This window comes from Felis catus, chromosome A2 (genome assembly GCF_018350175.1).
Source record: "Felis catus isolate Fca126 chromosome A2, F.catus_Fca126_mat1.0, whole genome shotgun sequence".
Lineage (NCBI taxonomy): Eukaryota > Metazoa > Chordata > Mammalia > Carnivora > Felidae > Felis > Felis catus.
Window position 1 is genome coordinate 155,768,059 of NC_058369.1, and position 25,705 is coordinate 155,793,763.

At 50.6% G+C, this 25,705-nt stretch overlaps 1 protein-coding gene and 2 long non-coding RNA genes across 4 annotated transcripts in view; 2 read left to right on the forward strand and 1 right to left on the reverse strand.

The window, feature by feature from the left end:
* The window catches only part of TMEM178B (transmembrane protein 178B), a 359,499-nt gene that overhangs the window by 312,699 nt on the left and 21,095 nt on the right, over positions 1–25,705 (forward strand). The window contains exons 3-4 of one of the 2 annotated variants that reach the window (XM_045052854.1): positions 11,541–11,678; positions 20,187–21,151. In XM_045052854.1, coding sequence (XP_044908789.1) covers positions 11,541–11,678; positions 20,187–20,467 — 419 coding nt within the window. In that variant the 3' untranslated portion in view covers positions 20,468–21,151. Of the gene's footprint in view, positions 1–11,540; positions 11,679–20,186; positions 21,152–25,705 lie in introns of those variants that run through there. The other variant, XM_003983112.6, reaches the window with a different exon arrangement.
* LOC109497652 lies at positions 7,749–9,522 on the reverse strand. The gene is made up of 3 exons (XR_002154003.3): positions 9,437–9,522; positions 9,161–9,338; positions 7,749–8,125 (listed from the first exon to the last, which is right to left on the reverse strand). It is a non-coding gene; the product is annotated as an uncharacterized LOC109497652 (long non-coding RNA).
* On the forward strand, positions 22,967–24,602 carry LOC109497656. Its single transcript, XR_002154008.3, has 2 exons — positions 22,967–23,674; positions 24,456–24,602. It is a non-coding gene; the product is annotated as an uncharacterized LOC109497656 (long non-coding RNA).

Sequence of the window (25,705 nt, forward strand, 5' to 3'; positions counted from 1 at the left end):
ATTGCTGTCTGAGTTGATGCCTTGCCCATGGCAGGGCTCTGGTGGCGGCTCTGTCTTCTGGAGGGCACTTTTGTGATTCCTTTGGAGAAGCTTCACAGGGACAGGACGGACATGCACTGTTGTACTGTTGCCTCCCGATACAGGCATGTGCCTTCCAGATGACCCAGTTCCACTTCCTCCTTAGCCCCTAGGCCACCCCCTCCCCCATGGAGACTCTTTCTGTTGTAGTCATCACACCCCTACGGGCAAAATCTTAAATGGAGCCTTTTAAGGAAACCTTACTCCTCATTGGCCTTCACGTGGCCCAGGTAGAAAGCACCGGGTCCTTCCCTAGCCAAACTCTGGATGCGTGGCTTTGTCACCACTCTGTGGCCACAGGTGGCTCTTACCAACTTCCTGCCTCATTTTTTCAGGCTACGTGTAGGTACCATCCCGTGCCCTCCAAAGTCTTGGGTCCCTGTGGGCGGCTCTCCGAGTGGTGTTCTCCGTACCCTTTCCTCAGCCTCAAGTGGTGTTGTCAGAGACAGGGGGGAAGGGCGGGTCCTCCTGTTATATGCAGACAGAAGGTGCTGAGCTCTCCACGGGTTGCAGAATAGCCTGGGGCCCCTGGCGGCACGTTTAGCACAGGTCTTCCACCTCTTAGAACAGCGCTGTCCCATAGAAATATACGGCCAACCACACCCCTGATCTTAAATTTTCTTTTAGCCATGTTAAGTGAGTCAAAAGAAGCAGGTAAAATTAATCTCAATAACATTTTATCGAATCCATTTATCACCATGTAATCAATAAAAAACATTATCCCTGCAATATTTGGTGAAAACTCATACTGAGCCTTTGGCGGCTGGTGTGTGTTTTCCGCGTGCACGTGTCTCGGTGCAAGGACTCAGTAGGGGCTTCAGGTATTCGTGTGACTGGTGGCTACCGTGCTGGACAAGCCAGCTTTAGAAGATGGAGGGAGGGGGCTCGTCACCTGTTGTCCTCAGCCATGACGCCTCAGAACTAAGAGTTAAGTTGGGACCCGTACGGTGCACCCAGCCCGTGCGTGGAGAACCAGGTCTCAAATGCAGGTCTTCTAACATAACGTTTGGTGTTTTTGTTCATTTGTTAATTTTGTTCTGCCATCGTGCCGTTCAGGTACTGCTGTGCTTTGTTCCTGGGGATCTCAGGGGTTAGAGGGGCATTTTGGGGTAAGGAGATGGCTGTAGACGTTTGTGTGAGTCTTTAGAGGTTCTGGGGTAACTCCGGCGTGGGCGATGACATCGTAGAGCCCATTCCTGACAATCGGCTCCCGCTGGCCTGTGCTGGGGCTGCTGAGTGAGGGAAGCTCTGTCCTCCGGTGGCAGATGTTTCCGCAGTCCACACCGTTAGCCAGAGAGGAGGATAGCAGGTCTTTAAATTTCACCATGAAAAGAGAAACAAGAGGGGTGCCTGGGTGGCTCCGTCGGTTAAGTGTGTGACTCTTGATCTCAGCTCAGGTCTTGATCTCAGGGTCATTGAGTTCAAGCCCCACATTGGGCTCCGCACTGGGCATGGAGCCTACTTAAAAAAATAAATAAGTAACAATTAAAAAATAAAAAGAAACCAGAAACTATTTCATGGTAGTCTGTCTTTGAAAAGGCGGGACTCATCAGAAGGCATCTGTGGCCAGGCCAGATAGCACTATCTTTTGTGATAGTTCGGATTGGGGCAGGTGGCCTCGTTATTTGGACCTAGAACTTTAAAAACGGTGAAGTTCAAATCTTCCAAAGATTCAACATCTGATAGTTAAAATACACCTTCCCATTGCAGAAAAGAAACAAAATCCAAAAGATCACAAGCCAGAAAGTGTTGAGGAGGTCACCTAGAGGACATGACCACTGGTTGACCCATTTGCTGGACCCTGGCCCTGAGAGGCTTCTGATCTGTCCTCTGTCCTTGGGACAGTGGGTTCTAATTGCCTTTCCTGCTCCCAGAGGCTGCTGTAAGGACACAGCCTGAAGATAGTCGGTGATGTGGTGTTGAGACCATCTGGATGGTAGATGTGACTGAACCCAGTTAAAGCCTCTACATGAACTTGTAAGATTTGATGGGCAAGTGTGGAGGTCGGCTCATCTTGTGCGGCCAAGACAAGCCTCGTCAGTAAGTTCCTTTGCTTATGAAACTTGTCACCTACCAACACGGAGGGGCTGTCTTTCTCTTCAGTCTCTCCCCACCCTCTGCACATGGGGGCAGGTTTCAGATTTCACCCAGGAAGCTCCCGCAGAAGTTGCAGGCCTACAGAAATTCTCCCTGTTGACATCTCGTGTACTTCCTTGCACTTCCCATGTAGGTGTGCCTGCTCAATGCACATGGGCACACGCCTGCACTGTAGGGGTCATATGGAATAAATGGATCTGTGTGTTATTTTTCATCTAATGGTCTATTATGAACTTGCCCTCGTCATTGACATTCTTCAAAAGAATAATTTGTAATAGCCAAATCATATTCCATTGCATTCTTATTGAATGTTAAATTCTCTTCTGGGGTCTGAAGTGGCACCGAATCTGAAAAGGTCTGAGAAGTGGAAAGGGCACAGGCAGACTGGGGACCTTTCCCAGACCTGCCTCTTCCTAGCTGGTGACCTTGGTCTTTGTGTCACTGGTTGAAATTCCCTTGTCTTGAGTTCTAAGTCTACGAAATGAGAAAAATAGCATCTACCTTACAGAGCCAATCAGAGGCTTAATGGACGTGTCCTATGTAAATTACACAACCCGCTGCAGGCACATAGTAAATGCACAATGAACGGTCATGCCCATTTATCGTCCCCAGGCTATTCATGTTCTTTGTCATTAGCCCATTCTCCGGCGCCTGCAGCATTTCTCTGGAGAGATAGTACCCTGTAAGCTGCCTGTGTGCTTTAAAGCTTGCATCTTCTGACTGCTTTGTGGGGACTCTCTGGTGACACATGCACGTATCACTGTCGGTGACACGTGATATAGAGAGGAAGAGACGTGGGAGCTTCTCAAGATGGAATGGCGGATTGTACTGGTCTAGCTCATCACTCACAGTAGGAAGACCCTGGGGACAGAGGGCCAGGTGCTGAGCTGGTCTCCCCAGGTGTGTTTGCTTGGCTAAGTTGAATTCCCTTTTTGTCATTCCCTTCTGTTGTTTCCGCTGTTGATGTAGCCGTGGGACTACAGGGAGAAGGGAGTCTTGTGATTTTTTTTTTTTTTTTTTTTTTTTTTTTTTTTTTTTTTTTTTTTTTTTTTTTTTTGGTGTGGGACTCTGCTTCTCACTTCTGGGCTTTCTCCCCCTTCAGCCTTCTCTTCCAGACACTTGGTTTAGCTGCTGACCCAGCTCTCCTCAGGCGAGTACACATTTTGCAATTTGCTTCCCATTGTTTTGACGATGGATGTGATTTGTATATGGCATCGTCACATAATATCCCTATTTATGGCAGCTCTCTGATCCGGAGGTAGGGGTGAGGAGGAGGAAGCTTCAAGCCTGTCTTCTGACCCAGAAACCACCTCTTGGTTCTACAGCAACTACCTTCCCCCCCCCCCCATGATCTCTTCCTGACTTGGGGGTCAGTGTGGAAAGGTCTATGGGGTTCTAACCTGTGGGGTATTATGTGTCATTAAACTTTGTGGTAAGGAGCCCCCCATACTGCACGGCTCTCTGTGATCTGGAACCTGGATATACACTGATGTTTTGTTTGTATGCAGCAAACAACTATATTGGATTGTTAAGTGATAGTTACTTTTGGCGTTTAAAAATAAGATTGGAGGAGAGAGAAATTGGCTGCAAATCCCGGTGACATATGAGTCACCAAAGCGCGTTGAATTGGGCAGGTACATCCTCCTCGCCCTGCTTTATTCTGTGGTGTGCTCAGTTTTAGTAACCGTTGCAGGGTGGGATGGTGATCTCATTTAGCCAACATTTATTGAGCACCTGTTTATGTCAGGCAATGTGCCGGGGACGGGAAGGACAAAAAACAAAAACGAAAAAACCCAGACGTGAGCACGGCCCTGAACAAGCTTGCATTTACTGGAAGGATTACAATAAAGCATGTGGGAAGAGCCCAGGCACCGAACACCAGCGTCTGCTGAGGTGTCCCATGCGTTTGCTTGTTGGCGACACCTTTGGGGATGAGGAGGAGCTTGCCAGGCGGAATGTGGGGGCAGCCACTCTGGCAGAGAGCGCTGTGCCCTCAGGGAAAGGGGGGAAAGCGCCAGGCCTTTCTGGAACTCAGACCGCTGGGTTTCGAGCCCAGGGGGCCTTGGAGAAAGGCGGAGATGCAGGGACAGGCAGAGGGCAGTTCTGAAGGGCCTTTCAGGGATCGGAGCAAGTCAAACCTGAGAGCTATTTTGTTTTCACGTAAAAATTACTTTTTATTAAGTGTGGTTTTGAGAGAGAGAGAGAGGGTGAGCAGGGGAGGGGCAGAGAGAGAGGAAGAGAGAGGGAATCCCAGGCAGGCTCCGCACCAGCAGTGCAGAGCCCGACGTGGGGTTCCAACCCACAAACCATGAGATCACGACATGAGCCGAAATCAAGAGTTGGACGGAAGTGTAACCAACTGAGCCAGCCAGGCGCACCCCCCTCCCCAAAGTATTCTTTAAATATAACAACATTATGCTGAGTCAACTTATGCTCTAAGAGAAAACTGTAGGCAAAGTCGCCATTAGCTACTTCTGTTTTGATTTTCATTACCTCTACAGCAGAGTTGTGGTCTAGCCTGTGTCTGTCCCTTCCAGTCAGCCAAGTGCTCACTGGGACAGCCCCAGGTTCAAACAGCCTCCAGGGCCAGCAGCACCCTGCCGTGAGCTGCCGCAGCCCTCCCGCAGTTTGGTCCATGCTCTGGGGTGGATGCCTCTCAGTATTAATAAAAAAGAAAAATAGGGACTCCTGGTCGGCTCAGCCAGTTAAGCATCCAACCTCGGCTCAGGTCATGATCTCACGGCTCGTGGGTTTGAGCCCCGCATCGGGCTCTGCACTGACAGCTCAGAACCTGGAGCCTGCTTCCAATTCTGTGTCTCCCTCTCGTGCTCTGCCCCTCCCCTGCTCACTGTCTCACTCTCTCTCAAAAATAAACACTGAAAAAAATCTTTTATTTATTTGTTTTTTTATTTTCTTTTAATTAAGAAAACAGGAAAGAAAACGAAAGCCTTCCCCTCAGCTTTTCTAGGTATCTTAGAGGCATAAGAACAGATTCCAGGAGGCTGTTCCCTCTGGGTACCCAGTGTTTAACTAGGGGCTAACCCCAACTTGTTACTCGGCCCACTTTATGCTTCCATACCACAAATGCAAGAGACCGGGAGCATGAAAAGAGGGAGCCACTGTCAGTGACGTCCCTCTCTATTCACACCTGTGTAGCTCTAGCGTTGTGCCAGGTGCTGTTCTAAGCAGTTGACACATATTAACTGATTTAATCCTCTTAAAAACCCTTTAAAGCAAGTTCTGTCCTCACCTCCACTCACAAATGTGGAGACCGCGATCCAGAGACAGAGGCTAACTGCTCAAGCTCGCACGGCCAGAATGTGGCAGGGTAGTATTTGGAACCAGGCAGCCTGGTTCCCAGAATCCGTGCTTCCCTCCCCAGCTGTCACATCTCTGTGTGGCTACCCAGAGCCAGACCCCCACTTCAGAGATGGTTGCTGTGCCGTAATTGGTTCCTGGAATATTCCTTCTCATTTGAATCCATTTGTCCTGAGTTAATCCCACGGCTGGCATGTTCATTGCCAAGTCTCTATCTCTGTCTCTGTCTCTCTCTCTCCCTCCACCCCCTCCCTCCCTCTCTTTCTTGCCCCCCCCCCCACCTCTCTCTCCTCCCAGACTGATCCCTTGGGGCAAAAACACTTGAGTTTTGGCCTCACCATCTTGCTCTACCTTCCAGTTCCTGTGACCTTAAACCCCAAGGGACTGATGAATTCGTAAATGGATGACTAGCCACCCACCCTCTTCCACCCTTGCAGCCAGGGCGATGTGCTCATATCCTATCATGCAGAAGGCAGAGCTTCCAGCAAAGAAGGCCAAACCCATGTGGCCCGCAGAGGACCGTGGCCTTGCTGCTCACTCCACACCATGGTCTCTGGAGCCATTAATACAATGTCCCCGCGCCCCCCCCCCCCATCTCCATTCTACCATCCCTGAGGGTCTGACGCATACTTACCCTCACCATTTCTTTTTTTTTTTAATGAGGAAAAAAATTACAATCATCATCATTTTTCTGTCTTTAAAGAGCAAATAGAAAGAGATGCAGAGCCCATATATATTTTCCTTCTCTAAGTGGTATTTATTTAAATGCAGATATCCTGGTTTCCCGTGTAGAGAGAGTTGCGAGTAATACCTTTCAATTTAAATGTTAATAGGAGTGTAAAACTTCAAAATCAAAATTTTTCTGTGAGGGAGAACTGCTTTTTCTGGTTCTATTTAATGGTTCTCCTGGCCTTTCGTCCTCCACCCTCCCTCATTATCTACCCCCTTCTGCCCAGCCTTTGCACTGCACAGAACTAAATTCCTTCTCTAAAAAGTTTAGAATGCACCTTTCTCATTTCAAAACTTAGAACGCGAAACATTAGGGTCACTGAATACAGATGATGGGCTCAAACCCAAAAGGATTCGTGAGATGATTTTTCTTTATCTCCACTTTGGCTGGCAGAGTCCGACTCATCATCCCGGGTTCTTTAAGGGGATTTATTCTTAGACCAGCTTCGCATAATATTTTAACGAGGCTTCAGATACCCGAGTGAGGTGTGTCCCCTTTTCTTTCTTTTCTAAGAAGGCAGGAAGAAACGGGGAACGAAATACAAGCTACGTAAGTACCTGGGTGCAGGGTACTGCTTTGGGACAGTGAGCAGTCACGGAGAATAAAAAAGACAGTTTCTTCCTCCCCAGGAGATAAAATTGGCACATAGGGTAGGTGCAGATGGGCAGGAAGGGGGCCGTCTTCTGCACGTGGGTCGTTCCACAGGCAGAGTGGTCCTCGGGATTTACTCAAGCGCAAACGGAAAGCAACCAAGGTAAAGACAATGGAAGTCATGAGTGTTGCCTTTAAGTTGAGGCACTGTAAGCTTAATTCCCTTCCTGAGGACCTCATGGACCGAATTTTGCATATGAATGTGATGCCCGGCTTCATCTTCCTTTTCTTTATTTTCTGGTTCCTTCATTTTCTCATTAATTATTTTTATCCCGGTTACACTGTGCGTGTGTTATAAGCCTCCTCGAGTCTCTTGCTTAGGAACATGATAGGATTGGTAATACATAAGTTGGAATTGATTTTATAATAAAAATTTCAGTGACTTTGATTCTGTTATTTTAAGGTGCTGTATTCTCCAGATAGTTCTTTTCGATGGACTCCTTCCTGTTCTTATTTCGTGGAGGCCAAATACGTCTCATGTCTTGCCTCTCTGGGAATATTAATAATAATTTTGAGTTATTGCCTCTTCTCTGTGTAGCTCGTTCCCTGAAGTTCCTTTGTTCCCAGGTTATACGTACGTGGTTGGTGCTGGGTCGGCAGGTGACCCTGCCAAAGCTGTCTGGAAGCACCGAGTGGGTGGCGGGCTTGTCCGTGGGACGCTCCCTTGCACAGTGGTCAGAGGGGCTTCCTGTCGGGCTCCTCCAGTGCTGAGTGTCTATCTAGGTCTTTCCTTTTGGGCCGGTCATCCCCGGAGAGACCTCTCCCAGCCCCCAGGCTGGACGGCAGAGGCCAGGCAGTCAGCTTCCGGGAGCTGAGGAGAAGGGGGCTAGGGTCCCAAGGGCAAGGATACAACATTCTGTATGTGAATGGTCGCTTCATCACCTATGTGGAATGGCCCTCACCGAGCCTGTCAACCGCCAGTGCTAAGCACCCCCACTCCAGGGAAAGGGGAGGGGAGGGGGTCACCTAGTGTCGCAGAGTGGATGAGGGATCGAGGGATCTAGTTCCATCTCAGACAACTTCCACCAAAGCCTGCTTCTATTTATGTTCCTCCTCTGTGGGTAGCTAACTGATCCAAAGGAACCTGTGGGTGCCAGTTCACGAGACTTCGGGGAACTCCGAGGTTGGTTTTCTGCTTCAACGCTGCTGCCTCCAGTTTGGCTCCAGCCAAGTGCACCGTCCGCCAGCTTTGCTGCTTCCAGTCCTGTGTGTTGTCATCTCTCCTCTTTTCCCATCCGTGTGGATTCCCATCTTTGAAAAAAAAAAAAAATCCCAGACCTATAGTTCTCCCTTTATTTGGGAGGAAGAAATGCTCAGTATGTTCTTTAACTGCATTATTAATTTTCTTTTCCACACAGCTCACTCTTCCTTTATTTCACTGGTTTGTCAATAAATTCTTTAACTTCTTTAGGAGCACCTGGGTGGCTCAATAGGTTGAGCATCTGACTTGTGATTTTGGCTCAGGTCACGATCTCAGGTTCGTGGCATGGAGCCCCACATGGGTCTCTGTGCTGACAGCTTGGAGCCTGCTTGGGATTCCCTCTCCCTCTCCCTCTCCCTCTCCCTCTCCCCCTCCCCCTCCCCATCCCCCTCCCCCTCCCCCTCCCCCCTCTCTCTCCCTCTCTCTCCCTCTCTCTCCCACTCTCTCACTCTCTCTCACTCTCTCTCACTCTCTCTCACTCTCTCTCACTCTCTCTCTCTCCCTCCTTCCCTCCCTCCCTCCTACCCTCCCTCCCCTGCTCACTCTCTCAAAATAAATAAACTTTGGATTTTGCTTTCCTTGTCTGTAAAATAGGACTATTTCTTGTCCTGTGTTTGCAACTTGTTGATGCAGCTGCCCTGAATTACCACGTGGGTCTGAGAACGAAATAACCAAACACACGTGCACGGCTCTGGCAAAATCAGACTCACGGGGTGATGGTAAAAATCCTCCCGGTCGGTGAAAATCCTCAGGCCCGACCTCTGGTCTTCATCCTGCTTTTCCAGATCAGCAGCTTAGCACGGCCCTCGGCTTTGGCTGACAGAGTGCACCTAATCCGTGCTAGAGGGCCACGGCCCCTCCCGGGCCTGGGACACAGATGACTGTTACCTGTCTCTGGACTTTTACGAGAGAAATGATTTTCCCGTGTCCCTGCCGTTGTGCCTTTTCCTGTAAGTTAAACACTTTGCTTTCCTCCACCAACCATGATAGCCTTCCCTATTTCTCCGATTCGCATTTCCTTTTCCTGCCCAGACCAGTTTTCCGTCTCTGGCCCCGGGGGGGGGGGGGGGGGGGGGACACCTTACCGGACACATCGTCCACTTAATCCCCCAGGCAATCTCCCGTGGATCTGCAGGGGCTGAGGCTCAGTAAGGCTTCTCCGTGAGCAAGGCCAAGTGCAGTGGGAGGGGCCAGGTGGTTTCAGCAGTGCTGTCCATCTCTGATGTTGCCAAAGGAACCAAGATCTTAGAAGCCCTTCATGCCCTGAAAAGGGGCATAGAGTGAAATTTCCTGATCTGTTTAAGGGGGTGTAAGCCTACTTTAATCCAAAAGTACCCCGAGCTCTCCTCCGCCGCTCTCACCGCCTCCTTGCCCTTGACCACAGTGGAGAGTGGATGCAGCACTTCCGGGAGTCCGTCCAAATGGACTCACACATCAAGGGATGCTCTTCTCCACCTAGGAGGCAGCTCCGGCCTGGCTCACGCGAGGGTCTGGGGCGGCGCCTGAGGAAGAAGGGCTGAGACAGGTGGCAGGACGACCAGGGCAGTTAGATCACGGGGTACGAGGTGGTGCCTGTGCAGCTGGCAAGACTGTGCCTCCCTCCTCACCTCAAGCTGGCTGTGGGTGCCCGCGCACCAAGCGGGGAGCCGGCTCGGGAAGCAGGGTGCACGTCTGAGTGCCGCGATCGAGTGGTGCCCTCCGTGCAGCTTCCTCGGACACCGTGGTGATCGGAGCCATCTGTAGTGTGGCATGATGATGAGGCATTGCTGGCAGTTCACATACGTGACAGGAACGGGCATTACTTCTACCCGGTGCGGCAGGCATCCCGGGTCGGGCAAGGGAGGACAGAGGAGGACGGGTAGAGCAGGAACGGGCTCTGTGGGTGGATTTCTGCCTCTGCAACAGGGTCCTGTCCTGCCCCTTGTGCGAGCTGCTCTCCTTTGCCCCTCCCTCCCCGCCTCCAGCCAGCCTCCTGGGGGCGCTGCCAGGGTCTCCTCCTCCGTGTCAGGTCAGGGAGCGTGGACCAAATCCCTCTTCTGAGGGGAGAGGCCAGGGTTTCTCTAGACTGACTGGGCCAGGATCTGCCGTAGCTCCCGATGGGGGTGACTGGAGTGACAGAGGAACAGAGCGGGCAGGGTGCCCTCGCGGCGCATGGAGACCTGCCAGGCATTTGTAGGCATGAGGCGAGATCACCCTGTGCTTCCACGGGTGTGGATGTGGTTAGCTGTCAGGTGCCCTCACTTCCACTCCCAGTCTCCCCCTCCCTGAGAGGGAGGAGTGCCCATGGGGCCCTCCAGGCTGTCCTGGCAAGCCCCGGGGCAGAGGCTGGGCAGATGGCTTGCTCCTGTTTGGAGCCCCATTGGTGGGGCTGGGGCTGGCAGATGGGCTTTGCACAAACTGCAGAGGTAAGCAGGGAGCGGCAGGCTGGCAAGGCTGGGGCAGGGTGGAGGGAGTCAAGGACTAGCAGCGAGGAGGTGAGGAGGAGGGAGGTAAGAAGGCTGGACGCTAGGGAGGGAGCGTGAGGCTGGTGGGGATGCCCTGGAGGGCAGTGGAGAGAGCCAGGAGGAAGCCGCACCTAGCAAGAGGCTGACATGTGACAGTATCTCTGCCCTTTCCCTTCCACTAACAACACCGCCTTTCCAGACGGCCCTCCTCGCCGTACCCCCATCGGGTTTGGGCGGTGGGGTCAGCGAGGCATGGAACGGGGAAAGGCCGGACCTAGAAAGCTGGGCTGACCTGGGGTCCACGGGAGCTGAAGAGGCCTGCTCAGGGGCTCGGTCTGAGAGCAGCAAGTTTGGCTCTCCGCCCTGCAGCCCCACTTGGGGGGAAAGCTGAGCCCCTGCCAGCTGGCTTAGAGGGAAGGAACAGGACACCTCCAGCAGCTTCCTCCTCGCACTGGACCTCCTGGAGAGCCCGGTCAGCCCTGGAGGGAAGAGAGGGAGCACTCGGCAGGTGCAGCCCATCTGCCGAGCCCCCGCCCTCCACTAAAGGCCCGTTTCTTCCTGAGAGGTGAATGATGCTGTGGTTAGCACCTAGGAGCCATCCGGATCGGGGTTTGATGCCTTGTTCTGGTACTCAGTAGCTCTAAGGCTTTCGGCAGTTGACTCCGTTTTTCAAATAAGGACAAAGGCAGTTCCTGTTGCAGACCGTTGGGCCTGATGCTTGGGAACGACAGCGCTGCACCTGGCACAAAGGTGCATAAGAAATGACGCCGATTGGGACGGCAGTCTCTCCTTGTGCCTGCCAGCCAAACTGCCCTGGCATGCTTTTCGCACCTGAGGAGAGTTACCGCCAGGGGCCCTCTCTCCTGTACAAAAGAAGCTCAGTTGTGCGAGCTTGTCTGAAAAGGGTATGTTCCCGCCCCTGCAGTGTGCCACCCTCTCCCTTTTTACCCGGGGCCGGGATGCACCTTGACTGCGAGTTCTAGGTTCCGATGCTAACTGTTGCCCACTCGCTTCCCCACAGACCTGCGCAGGATGACCGCCGGCTTCATGGGCATGGCGGTGGCCATCATCCTCTTCGGCTGGATCATCGGCGTGCTGGGCTGCTGCTGGGACCGGGGCCTTATGCAGTATGTAGCAGGGCTTCTCTTCCTCATGGGAGGTAAGGCCTCAGGCTTGGGGAGCTGCTGGGGAGCCAAGGTCCTGGCTCCTGGGATTCTGGGAGAATGGCTAGGGGACACGCATTCATTCATTCATCAGACATGTTTTGAGCTCCTTGTAGCCATCCGTCGCTGCGCCAGCTTCTGGGGATGCAAACGCTGATAAGATCTGGTCCTCAGCTCTCGAGGGGCTGACCGCCTGGTGTGGGAGACTGTGAGGTTATGGCACTGAAAGAGAGGTATCAGACTGGGGGTGAGCGTGAACTCAGAAAATGCTCAGGCCTTTTATGCAGATATTGGACTTTGGGATGGGAAGCAGGTGCTATTTGGGTAGTTCCTGTTTAAAAGCCCATCCTCACCTTTGATTTATAAGTCCTAAATTCTGCTACCATTTCCAAATAAGGCACTCTAAGGGTGGTAGGACCAGGCTAGACCTTTGTCATATCTGTCTCCCTTACTCTCTGCTAGTGTCATGGCCATTGAACTGATCCAGTGTCCTTATAAAGGATTATAGATACAGAGAACCGTATGGCTATGCAGGAGTAGGTTCCAGTCCACGGAAAGCAAAGTCAATCCACGCTCTGCCTGCGCCTGTCTTCCCTGACGTCTCAGTCCAGACCTGAGGTTAACCGTCAGATACATTCCTCACAGTCTACTCCGCAAGAAGTAGACTGATGCACCGTGTGGAGCTAGGTGGAGGGGGAGCTGAGCTTGAATAGCAGGAATTAGACATATTTATGGGAAGAAAGGAAAGTGAGTCCTACAGATGGAAACGATGTCAGCTAGACTTTAGGCACCACATGCTTATGACCAGCTCAAGTTCCCTTTGTGAAGGGCCTGACTCTGGGTTTCTGAGCAGAGACGGCAGGTGAAGGACTGGGTCAGCCTGGGGAAAGGTAATGGCCGTCCCTCTGGGTGCACGGAGAGATGTCTGGGGCTGGTGAGCTGTCGGCTGGGAGAGGGCGAGAACTGCAGGATTCGTCTTGGGGCCTGACAGTTTGCCCTTTTACCACTGAAGCACAGCCATTCTGAGCCAAAGACAAGACAGGGCTTTCCAGGGTGCCCCAGGCTGACGGAACCCTCTGCCCCCAGAGTCCGATGTCCCGTGCTTGCAGTCATGAGGGAGGGAGGGGGGATCCCTAGCAGTCCCTACACCCCTTCTTCTGGTCTCCCATGGAGACAGGCCCGCAAGACCTGCCGGTCCTTTTTCCATGCCTCATGTCCTCAGTGAAGCAGGGGTGGGGCTCAGCCCCTGGCCTCCGCACTCCTTTTTCGCCACAGTGGAGACCTTTTTGTGTCCACCTTCCAGTCCAAATCTCCCATGAACCCTGAAATGTAAAAAGATAAAAGCAGAGTGGCCCTGTTTGTAGTGAGTGTTCTCTCTAAGACGCTTTTGGTTATACAGAGATAGGCTCCAGTAAAACAGGGCTTTTCTAAGGCTCTAGAAAGGTCTCCTAGGAATCGGAGAAAAGCTGAGCAAACAGGCCGCAGGCAGAGCAGGAATCCTGGAGCTCTAGGCGCTGACACTCTTTCATCCCCACCCTTCTGAGTTGTTCCCAGCCCCCTCCGCATGCACTGCCTGCTCTCCAGGCCAGGCGCACAGCCCACATCCTGTGTGACTGTGCCGCGTCTCCAGGACTCTGGTGACCTCCTTCCCTGCTGCGGCTCAAGTCAGCTTCTAGACACAGAGACAGAGAGAGAGAGAGAGATAATGTGATTAGCCCATTTATCCTCTCTGGCCAGGTCACACGCCATTGGTCAGGCAGTAAACAGGCCAGAACTGAGTGACCATGGCTGGGCCAACAGCTGTGACCAGGGTGCGGTCAGGGGCGCTTCCTGCTCCCCTGAGACATAGGTGAGAACTCTCCCAGGAGAAGGTGTAGGGGCAGAGGGAGGGGTGCCTGGAACCCTGCCCACAACCAGCAAGCCCGGGGCTCTGGAGAAGACAGTCTGAAAGCTTGGAATGATGAGGAATCAGAGGAATCCCTCAGAGTGGATGAGTGAGCGCATTGCTCACCTTGTGTTCTCAGTCACTGCACATTCCAATCACCTGGAAAGCCCTTAAAAACACTGATGCTGGGCCCTCACCGCAGAGCAGTCCAAGCAGGACTTCTGGGGGTGATCCTCATGTGCAAGCAGGGCGAGAGCCTGAGGAAGAGCTGAACTTTCAAGCTCTCTCCGGTTGTAAAATGTTATGCTTCTAGGGATGAGCCAATTGGCCAAGACCTCTCACGATTTGTTTTCTTTCTTCCCTCCACTCCCGCACCTCTGTGACTGTTTCTCAAAGCCTTATGCGGCAAGAGATGGGCAGGTGCCACCACAGGGCTTCAGTTATTCCTGTGGAGACCTAGCCGAGCCCTGGTTACTGAGGGGCTCAGCGAAATCTGCCTTCTAGGACACGCACTATATTTTTTTTATTACGGCAAAATCATAGTTCATGATAAAATGTTAGCATCAAGAAGAGCTTCGGGGAAGTTGCTGTTCTAAGAACTGTTTCTTGCCGACTGGGACACCGCCCTGGTTGGAGTTAACCCGTTCCCTCCAGCCTGGAGCTTCATTCGCTGGGTCCATAAGTGGGGCTGTGCCCTCCCACAAGAGGCTAGGGAGAGAAATGGTGTCCACACACCTCGTGGGCACCATCGGGCCAGGCTCCCACGGAGGAGAACAAGGACAAAGCCACGAAGAGCTGACCCCTTGAACAGTGGTCTTTTGGGGAAGCTGAAGCTCCCAAGGGTGGGAGAAAACTCTCTTCTGCCTCAAGCTAGTGTCCTTTCCAACTAGGCCAGACACAGCTGTGGGGGGCCAGATGCCCAGGGCAGCTGCCGTCTCCTGACCCCGTGAATTTGGCTCGGTTAGGAGCTGGAGAGGGAGCCGACTGAGGAACAGACGCGGTCCTTCCCTGATCCCTGCTCAGCAGAGAGAGCTACTAGAGAGGCCCGGGTGTCAACCCCGAAAGATTCTTTGGCCTATAGAACCCTGTGTGTCAAAGAGCCCTTTCAGCACCAAACCCTCCCAGCACCTGACCCGTCCCTGGCCCCTGGGAATCAACCTTCTAGGATTAGGCTGTTGAGGTGCTTGGAGAGTCCACTACCAGTGACAGCCACGTCATGGATATGGCAAAACAATCAGTCACTCGGACTCCGGGTATTTGTGGCCAAAAGGTCTCACAGCCCTAGCTTTCCCCCAGATTGGCATTCCAGGCATCTGTACTGAGCACGGGCTGGTGCCCCAAGGATTAGATTGAGTGACAACAACAGCTGGTGGGGACCAACGGCAGCATTTGGGCTGGTGCTGGCCAGGCAAGGGCGTGGTGAACAGGTGGAAGAAGAAGGGTCAGCAAGAATGAAAAAGGTAAATTTGGAGTCAAGAGTCCAAGATGGAATTTTACCTGATATTAGTTGAAACTACCAGGGCCAAAAAAAAAAATAATAATAATAATAATAATAATAAAAAAAGCAGAATTCCATTAACCTCTTCTCTGTTCCAACGCGAAGGAGGATGGCCCACCCTGGGCCCGACTCTCTTCCAGATTTAACTAGTTCCTGGTTAAACAGAGGGTACCCCGGGCCTTGGGAAACAACTAGCAACAAATTGTTTAATTAACACTCAGCGCAGAGGAGGCAATTAATTAAGTAGGGCGAATTAGTCGGGCCGGGGGCTGGGGGCAGTGGGTGGGATCCAGTGTCCCCTTTGCCAGAGCCTCCGGGAGAGAATCTGGCCCGGCATGGCACGGCACCAACTGGGTGCAAGAAACTGCCAGAGCCGCGTGTCTTGATGAGTCATCAGTGGTATTCAGAATCACAGGAACAAGATGACACGGGGAAAAGACAGCGCGGTGGGGGAGCCTGGGGCGGCTACGGTTCCTTGTAATTCACCCACTGGGCACCCTCAGAGCCACCGCAGGGCCCACATCCACAAGATGAGTGTGAACTTCCAGCCCACCCCCCACCCCCGCCACACGCCCTCTCACACACTCCCGCGGGGCATCCGCCCTCTCCACCACCACTCAGGACCAAGCCTCTGTGAGCTTTTTGCTAATCCTGGAGCCTCCTATCTAGATGCCGTGACGCCACCCTGGCACCCAGCAATCAGTCCTTCGCAGAGTTAACATAATGCTTTTAAAACTGTGAGTCAGGTATGTCACTTATCTGCCACCAGTGCTCCAAAGGCTTCTTCTAGTCAAAGTGAAAATAAAATCCAAAGTCTTCACCCTTTTTTAAAAGCAGTCTTAGGGGCACCTGGGTGGCGCAGTCGGTTAAGCGTCCGACTTCAGCCAGGTCACGATCTTGCGGTCCCTGAGTTCGAGCCCCGCGTCAGGCTTGGGCTGATGGCTCGGAGCCTGGAGCCTGTTTCCGATTCTGTGTCTCCCTCTCTCTCTGCCCCTCCCCCGTTCATGCTCTGTCTCTCTCTGTCCCAAAAATAAATAAAAAACATTGAAAAAAAAAAATTAAAAAAAAAAAAAAAGCAGTCTTAGCCAGCTTGGGCTGCTGTAACAAAATACCAGAGATTGGATGGCTTAGAAACAACAGAAATTTATTTCTTCCTGTTCTGGAGGCTGGGAAGTCCACGATCAATGTGCTGGCACATTCTGCATCTGGTGAGAACCACTTTCTGGTTCACAGGCTGGCGCCTTCCTGCTGTGTCCTCAGGTGGCGGAAGGAGCCGGGGGGCTCCGTGGGGCCTCTTGCATGAGACCGCTGATCCCAGTCATGAGGACACCACCCTTGTGACCTAATCATGTCCCCGAATCGCTGCCTCCTAATTCTATCACCTCAGGGGTAGTATCGCCACATATGAATCCTAGGGGCAACCAGACATTCTGTCCTTAATGGAAGCCCGTATCGTCTGGCTCATACTATCCCCCCAGCCCTCCCTTGCCTGCTTTCAGGTCAGTCCAGCCGCCCGGCTGCCTTTCCTGGAGCACACAGGGCTTCGCTGCAAGGCCCTGGGCTGACTGCCGCCTTTGCTCACGGCGTCCCCCCTGCACGGGCCTCCTGGCTGGCTCCTTCCTCGGACTCAGACTCCAGCTTAAAAGTGCCCCCAAGAAGGGGCTTCCTTGACCGCCCAAACTCATGGCGCCACCTAGTCACTCTCTACATTTTCATTAATTCAACTTTCTACGGCACGCTCAGGGCTTTCTGAAATGTTTGTTGTTGTGTCGTGGTTTCAGTTTTTTTGTTTGTTTTTTAGCAGCTTAAAGCAAACATGTATTGTCTCACAGTTTTTACAGATCAGAATTTCAAGCAGAGCTTAACCGGGCTCTCGGCTCTGGGACTCACAAAACGGCAGTCAAGGTGTCTGTAGCAGGGGCTCTGGTCTCCTCTGAGCCCGGGGTCCTCTTCCAGGGTTCACAGCGTTGTGGGTGGGATTCATTTCCCTGCAGCTACAGAATTCTAGGAAGCTTGCATATTCGGGGCCAGCAGGAGAGAGGCCCGGACTTCCTCCCTCTCAGACCTTCAGATCCCCTTTTTTGTTTTAATAGATCCATTTTTTAGATTTATAATTTTAGATTTACAGAAAAATGGAGCAGACAGTAAAGAGAGTTCCCATATTACCCTCTGCCCCTGCGCATGGTTTCCATTACTATTAACATCTTGCATTAGCATAGTCTGTTATAATTAATAAATATTGATAAATTATTGTTAACGGATGTCCACAGTTTATTCAGATTCTCTAGGTTTTTACCTGATATCTATCCATCTAGTTGTCACATCTCCTTAGGCTCCCTGGGGCTGGAGTCATTTCTCAGACTGTCCTTGTTTTAATGACCTCAGCAATTCCGCAGAGCCCTGCCCATCCATAGAGCAGTCTGGCCCCTCTGCTGGAACTTGCCTGATTTTTGTGCGTGATTAGGCCGAGTAGTGGGTTTGGGAGGAAAAAGGGCAGAGGTCAAGTGTCATTCCATCACATCGTGTTACAAGTACAACCTGCCCACGTGATTCATGACACTGCCCCTGATCACCCGGTTGAAGTCGTGTGTGTGGGTTTCTCTACTGCAGAGTTACTCTCTTTTCCCTCTGTCCATACTCTTCTCTTTGGAAGGATGTCACCAGGCACAGCCCATCCCTGAGGGCTGGGGAGTTCGACTCCCTCTCCTTTAGGGCGGAGTATCTACTTAAGTTATTTGGAATTCTTCTATAAGGGAGATTTGCCTCTCTTCCCCACTTGAAAATTTAAAAAAATTTTTTAAAATATTTGTTTATTTTTGAGAAAGAGAGAGTGAGTGGGGGAGGGGCAGAGAAAGAGGGAGACACAGAGTCGGAAACAGGCTCCAGGCTCTGAGCCATCAGCCCAGAGCCCGACGCGGGGCTCGAACTCCCGGACCGCGAGATCGTGACCTGGCTGAAGTCGGACGCTTAACCGACTGCGCCACCCAAGCGTCCCTCTCTTTTCCATTTATAAATTGATTCAGTCATTTATTTATATCAGTGTGGACTTGTGGATATTAATTTTTTACTTTGGTTTATAATCCAATTCTAGATTTGTTTTAATGTCCCAGCTTCAGCTTTGGCCATTGGGAACTCTTTCAGGTGGCCCTGTGCCTCTTTGACATCAATGTGGGTTTTGGTTGTTGTTTTGTTTTGAGGGGGTTTTTGAGCCCCTGTTACTTTTTGGCATACCACAAGGTACTCCAGGCTCATCTATGTTTCCTGCCCAGACCTAGGATGAGCCATTTCTCCAAGGAGCCCTGGTTCCTTTTATTGGACAATGGTATTAGACACCAAGATCTGGGCCCTAGGTGTCTGCAGTGTGTTTGTTCATTGCCTCTCTGCCCCACTTAACATGTAAGCTCCAGAACCTTGCTCACCTTGTTCTCTAAGGTATCCCCCAAGTTGAGAACAGCGTCTGCACTCTCAAATATCTTTTGAATGCGTGCATTGCAAAAATGAATTGTGTGTAACAGAGAGAAAGTATTTTGTCTCAGTGGAACAGCTATCCTTGAAAAAGTACGCTGCCTTATTTTCTGTTCCTGGTCTAATCTGCTCCCCCTCTGGGGGATTCCTTATCCTCTTTCTCTCTTTATTTGAACAGTCCCAAGGTCTCTATACTTCTGTTATAAAATGTCTTAAATTCCCTTTGGAAGTAGGGTATGAATTGTACTTGAATTCATGAAGCGCTTTGTCTTTAATGGGGGCTCAAGAGTGCCAAGAATGGAAGGAACTTTAGAGACCATCCACTGTGATCCACTGTCTGTGTCTCTAGATCAGAGTAGTTGTGTCATTTGTCCCAGGCCCCCCAGCTAGTGAACTGCAGCACTGGAGCCAGAGCTGGCCTGTGACAGAAGTTCATCCTGCTGCGTGGACTTTCGGCTCCGTGTTGAAGGTCCACATGACCCCGGGCCCCACACCCATCTTCCCACCCTGGCACGGCTCCAGGCTGTGCTTCTATGCAGGTTCCAGTCCCAGAATCTCACTCCATTCCCTTTCTTTTCTTCCTTTCTCAAAGCACAAAGGGGCATCTGGAGGAGATCATGGCCAGAATGGAGGGCACAGGTGGTAATGGGAAAAGGAAATCATTAAAGGTCCTTTTCCTACCACCTGTGACCAGTGTGGCCTTTTCTACCTTCCCAGTCAGTCAAGGGGAGCGAAGAGAATGCCCTGAAGGAGCTCGAGCTATCAAGTTTCAGTGATTGCAGTGGTTTGCACACCAACGAGGCCAGATGTCACCCCTTCCACCAGGCTCACCAGAAAGCGGTTCAGCTGTACAGTTAACCCCCAGATACTCCTCTTCTGATAGACAAAAACCTTGATAAAGGCCCAGCAATTCTGAGAACTTACAAGCCTAAAATGGAAAGTCCGAGGCAATAGGTGTTTTTCCTGGGGGACTATGGCCATTAGGTGATGACATGATTTGGGAAATGCCCACAAAGTACAACAACATCCAGGGCTCCCATCAGCCTCTCCCCACTGTCACTCCTAGTTCCAGCACTACTTAGAAACGTGGCTAGGACTGCATCTCTATAAGTCCCAGAGGCACCGTGCCTCCAACTTCATGACCGTGGGTTATTACTTCATGACTCATGGGTAAGAAGAGGGAGACCATATAAATTAGATATTCTGAGTTGGAGGAGAGAGTAAATTCAATAACTCAATGACTTACCATGCTGCAAAGCTTATAAAACCCTCAGTAAAAGGTAGCTGTTACTGTTATATGTATGCCCTAAGTGAAGTCCATTCTAATAGGCAGAGAAGTATCTATAATCTACCGTGACCAAACAAGGGCATAAAACCCATCTACTTACCCTGCGAAACTGCTTTTATAGGTTCATGTGAGATTTCACTAGATCATCACAACTCTCTTCTTGGCTTTTTGTCTTACAACATTTCCTATAAAATCCTGAGCAGAGATTCACAAACTACTTCATACCCTGGAATAAGTCTTGCCTTTTGGAAGGTGCATATTTGAATATTTATTAGCATTTGGTAATTACATTCACAACAAAGATATTTGGGGGAGGAGACACATTGCCAGGGGGATTAAGAAATAACCTACACATTTACCTAATGTAGAACGAGTGGCCAGGATCAATCACTCCAGCAACGCAGGCAGCAGAAGGGCTTCACTTTCACCTGAAGAACTGGAACAGATCCGAAGGAGTTCCAGCTGGAAAAAATCTGGAGGAGTTCCGTCCTTGCCACCCAAGGGGACCTGCCTCCGTTATAGATTTGCACTTCAGAGGAGACTAGTAAGCAGCCTTGGTCCTGTAAACCCAAGTCTGGTCAGTAAAGGCCGTACCACGATGCCTACAACCTGCCCACCAAACACTCAGCAAAGCCACGGTGCTACATAGTCTCCAGAACCAGGGGAAGCTTTGTCATTAAATTCCCGGAAGGGAATGCTAAGACAGAAAGCAGACCCTAGAAGGAGGTGGAAAGTAGGGTGGACGGTGAAGGTATCTATGAGATCTCATGGGAGGAACCAACCTTCGTCTCTTGGATGTCCCTGTGCACACGTGACCGTGAGCTACCTTCCTTCCATTCCCCGCCACCAAACTAAAGTTTTCTTTGTTCAGGAAGTAGAATCATGCAACTAAAAGGGAAAATTATAGTTTTGTCATGAAAAACTAGTCCAGGACTAATGGAGCCTTGGACTGGCCTTGTGACTTACGAAAGTTACTTAACCACCTTTCATGTATTGCTTCAACTTTCTCATCTGTAAAGAGGACAAATGATGGCACCTACCAGAAGCATAGCAGTTGTGAGAATTCTAGAGTTCACTCACGTGAAGGGCTTAGGACAATTCCGAGTGCTGTTCTCAAAAAAATTTTGAGATATTATTGTTTTAGCTACTTTTTTTTTAAACAGCCACCTTCAATGACACACTGCTCTGAACAGTCTTACCCCATCACTGCCAACGCCATGCAGACACACGTTCCATGGGATGATAAAGATAAAATTGCTTGAACAGATCATGCCTCTCTGGTTAATCAGCACCTTACTTACTCATTCAATAAATTTTGATTGCCTTTGTGACAGACACTGTTTATGTACTTGGGCTAGAGTGGGGAATAAGGCAAAGTCCTCATGGAGTTTACATTCTTGTTGGAGGGACAGATAAGCAAGTACTGTAAGTATATAATATGTTGCCAGACGATGGGACGTTTCTGTGGAGAAAAAGAAAGCTGGGAGGGAGGAAGGGAGTGATGGGGCATTGCTGTAGACGAGGGGCAGTGGGTAGGCAGAAGGCCTCTCAAGCCTTCACTGGAAGTCTTCCTCTTCCATTGAATGGAAGTCTTCCTGGAAAGACTTGGTGGATCGGTCCTTGCAAACAGCACAGCAGATGCAAGGGACTTGGGATGGAAATGAGCCTGGTGGGTCCAAGGAAGTTAAGCAAGAGGACCGTTGTAACAGGAACCGAGTGAGATGGAGGTATGCCCTCAAACAGAGCAGATGTAGGGCCTTGGAGGCAATGCTAATGGGTTTGAAGATCGAGGGGGCATCATCCCTCATTCTGGCCTTCCTTCTATTTCACAGATTGCCCTGGGGGTTCTCCCCTAGGCGATCACTTGATATTATGTGGCTTTTATCAGTGAGGTGGCTTCCTTCTGGGGTGCTGATAGCTAGAGCTTCTTCAACTTCCCATGGCAGCTCCTGTGAGGGGGGCATGATGTCTGTGCCCCAGGGTGGCCAGGTAAAGTAGGGGGACTGTCACATGCCCCTGAAAATGTTGCATTGTCACACATCTGGAAGCATCCCCCTCCCCCCACTCCCAAAACCAGGACCAGCTGTATAATTTGTGGGGCCTGATGCAAAATGAAAACGTGGACTCCTTATTTAAGCATTACAAATTTCAAGATGGTGGCAGCAGAGCATTAAAACAAGCACACAACTATGCGGGCTGCATGCCCAGGAAGCCAGCTCTGCCTCCATCACTGTCCCACACTCACCCTCCCTGAGACCCGGGCATGGCAACCCTTCGCTTCAGGGGCTCCAGAAGGTCTTGAGAAGTCAGGTCTTTCCTCTCTTCTGCTTACAGTACCTTGTTTTCCCTAACTCAGGCCAATTCTGCTGTGCTTAAAATCACTCCTGTTCTTTGATGACCAAATAATCACATAGACGTGTGCTCCCTTTTCCTTAATCAAAAGCTGGCTCCCCAAGCATTGCCCACACAACTAGCATTGCTGCTGGTAAGACTAAGCTGAGTTTGTTGCTTACTGCAGTAGGGGACAACGGCACCTTGCAAAACTGGGAGGGTCTCAGAGCGGGAAGGTAAGGTCAGAATTTATTGAGAATTAGAAGTTTGCTTGAAGGCCTTTATTTCAGTGCAGGTGTTTGATTGAGATTGGTTGAAAATACTGACGATGTCTAGAATTGATGGAAACAGCAGGGTTGAAAAAATCTTAAGAGCCCACACTGTCAATGTTTTCAGTGGAAGTTGATGGATCTTTTATGAAGTTGCTGTAATGAATAATCAAAACCAGTCAGTTACGGGGTGCCTGGGTGACTCAGTCGGTTGAGCTTCCGCCTTCGGCTCAGGTCGATCTTGTAGTTCATGAGTTCCAGCCCCATGTCGGGTTCACTGCTATCAGGACAGAGCCTGCTTCAGATCCTCTGTCCCCCTCTCTGCCCCTCCCCCGCTCGTGCTTGCTCGCTCTCTCAAAAGTAAACATTTTTTTAAAAATATAAAAGGGCATCTGGGTGGCTCAGCCAGTTAAGTGTCCGACTTCAGCTCAGGTCATGATCTCACAGTTTGTGGGTTCGAGCCCCGCATCGGGCTCTGTGCTGACAGCTCAGAGCCTGGAGCTTGCTTGTGTCTCCCTCTCTCTCTGCCCCTTACGTGCTTGCTCACTTGCTCTTCCTCTCTCTCTCTGTCTCTGAAAAATAAATAAAACATTAAAAAATTTTTTTTTAATCCTACGCGGGCAGGACAGACCCAGAAGTGTAAAGGAGACAAGGGAATATAGCAAAGTTGGGTTACTCTAGACAGTAAGGCATGGTTTTGGTTCAGTGTCTAGGCTGAGTATGGGGTGGGCGATTGGGGGTCTCACTCAGAATGAGTGATTTCTCTTCAGCCTGGTGCCTTCCTGACTGGCCTGCCTCTGCTGACACAGACATGCTCAGACATGTCTGAGTTATCCAATGAGTATAGTCCAGAGTCAGGTAAGGAGACTGATGTCCTAAGGTCTCCTCCTATCATGGTAAGAAGACCCTGTTTTTCCTGGGGTAGAAATAATCACATTGCTGCCCTGAATTGGGGGTCTTTGCTTGCAGACAATGGACTGTTACAAGAATGGGATGGGGGACGGGCAGGCAGGAGAAGAGAGAGAAGGCAGGGTCGCTGGAAGACCATCTCTATTACTGAGGTGGCATGGGGGTGGGGTGGGGGGAGGGTTGTTGAGAAAGAACAGATTTCTCCAACAGCCTTTTCAGTGGAAACAGAAAGACCCAGAATGTGGTGGTGACTTCACAGTGTTTGATTGCCATGGAAACTTGGGTAATTTCTAAAGCAGCTTCAAAAGCTTCCATCTCTATGTCTCTTCTAGGATGTTCTTACAGAGGTATGCAAGCTTCAGAGAAAGGGAACTTGTCAGGCAAGCCTCTGGCTCTTGAAATGAATCATAAATCAAAGAAAAATGCTGGTTCCTGAAATAAACGGAGAGACCCCTTCTAGTGGGCATAAAAGCTGCTCCTGGGGAAACAAAAGGGAGGAGCAGATATAAATGAGGAATTTCCTCTCTCCTGCCCTGGGGGGTTAAGGACAGGTGAGAAGCTGCAGCAGAAATAGCCAGACCCAAGAAAGGGAGGAGGGGAGCTCTGTCCCCCGCCAGGTATCTTGTCACCCCCACTACTTGGATGGCTGAAAGGCACTGTGTGAACACAGGAGTTAGGGTCCCCATGCTCTCTGGGTACCCAAAAGCTGACTTGACCTGGCCTGGATCAGTGAGCTGGGGGGCAGGGCGGGCAGGCACACCTGTGAACCCAGGGCAGCGTGCCCCTTGTGGATAGGATGGGGAGGGGCTTGACAATCCTGGACTGTTCAGCTCTCTGCACCTTAGCGGGGGCTGGCGATGGCCTAGGGCGTACCAGTGGGAAAGTGATTCCAGAAAAGCCCTAAAGCATTACTCTGGAAAGGGTTTATGAAGATGGCCCCAGAGAGGGTAAAGGAATCCTTTCCATCCTAACAGAACTTGGGCTTTGGGGGGGGGGGACAGGTGGGTAATGATGTGCATTTTATTCCTAAGTATAAAATAATTGGAGAATGAGGGCCTGTGTGAAGCTGTGCCACCTCCCAGACATTCTGGAAGTCTCCTGATTTCAAATACACTTTCCTGTTATCAGATCCTGTCCCATACCACATGTCTTGACTTGGGCCTTGGAAAATACACTCTCCCTATCTATAGAAGCCATCAGAAGATCAAGGATGTCCAAGATGTGGCTGTGAAAGAGGGGAGCCCATTGCCACATTAATGAACCATTAGAACCCGTTCAGTGTGAATTATTCATTAAATAAACAACCAGTTGTTAAGTCCCCGCTAAGTACTAGGGTTCTAGGCACTGTGGATGGTAAAACAAAACTCAGTGTCTTGGGGTTGCTCACAATCTTCGAGAAGAATCAGACACCTAGGCCAATTAGTGTAATAATAGAGCTGTTTTCCTTTTAATGACAGACACCTTTAAATTGAAAAATGTTAAAAGAATTCTGTGTCTGGATTTTCAGCAGCGAAGAAGACGAGGAGACTTCAACCTATCCATCCAGCTTCTTAGGGAAGAGGTGCTGGCCACACAGAAAAGGGCAGAAAGGGGGTCACTTATGAGTTGGGTGACACTTGCAGTTCACGGAGCCCCAAAGGGAGGGGATGGTCTCAGTGGACCTTCACACCACCTTCAGAGGCAGGTGGAAGAGGCAGACCGGGGAAGGGAAGAGCTCACACTTCAGAGCATCTCTGCCGTATCCTCGGTAGACCTTGTTCCACCGTTATTTCTTTGCATCTTCCCATCGGCCCTAATTTTGTAGAACTGGGCCTGGAGAACCACAAAACAAGCACAGGGTCAGGCGATTAAGTAAATGGTAGAACCTTAAACTAAGGTCTTCAGACTAATCCCCGCTCTTTTTTCTCTGTTTCTGGGACGCGTGGAATTAAAGAGAAGGATACTTGGTGAGCCCACCTGGGACAAAACAGCAGCCTGAGGAATTAACCAACAAGGCAGATGCAGGCTTCCTGGCAAGCCTTCGTTTATACCCGAGGCACAGGGGTCCTCCTTGCCCCCGCCAGCAAGGCAGAAGGCTCCTCTTTGCCCCCCACCAGTGGCAGGCAGGTGTTTGTTGGGGGGCAAGACAGGAAGAGAGGGGTAGAGAAGCCATGAAGGGAGTCACTTCTACTACCAAAGTGTTACCAATAGCATCAGGTCCAGATGCGATGAAGGTTAGCCTCAATTTCACCAGCTGAAAAATAGTACCTGCCTTCTAGGATTGTGCTGAGAAGTAACTAAGGAGTGGAACACATGAACATGGTCGGCCTGTAATAATAGCACTTCCTACGTTTTTACTCATCTGTGCTCAGTTTATCACCGGCTGTACCTTCTTTGGA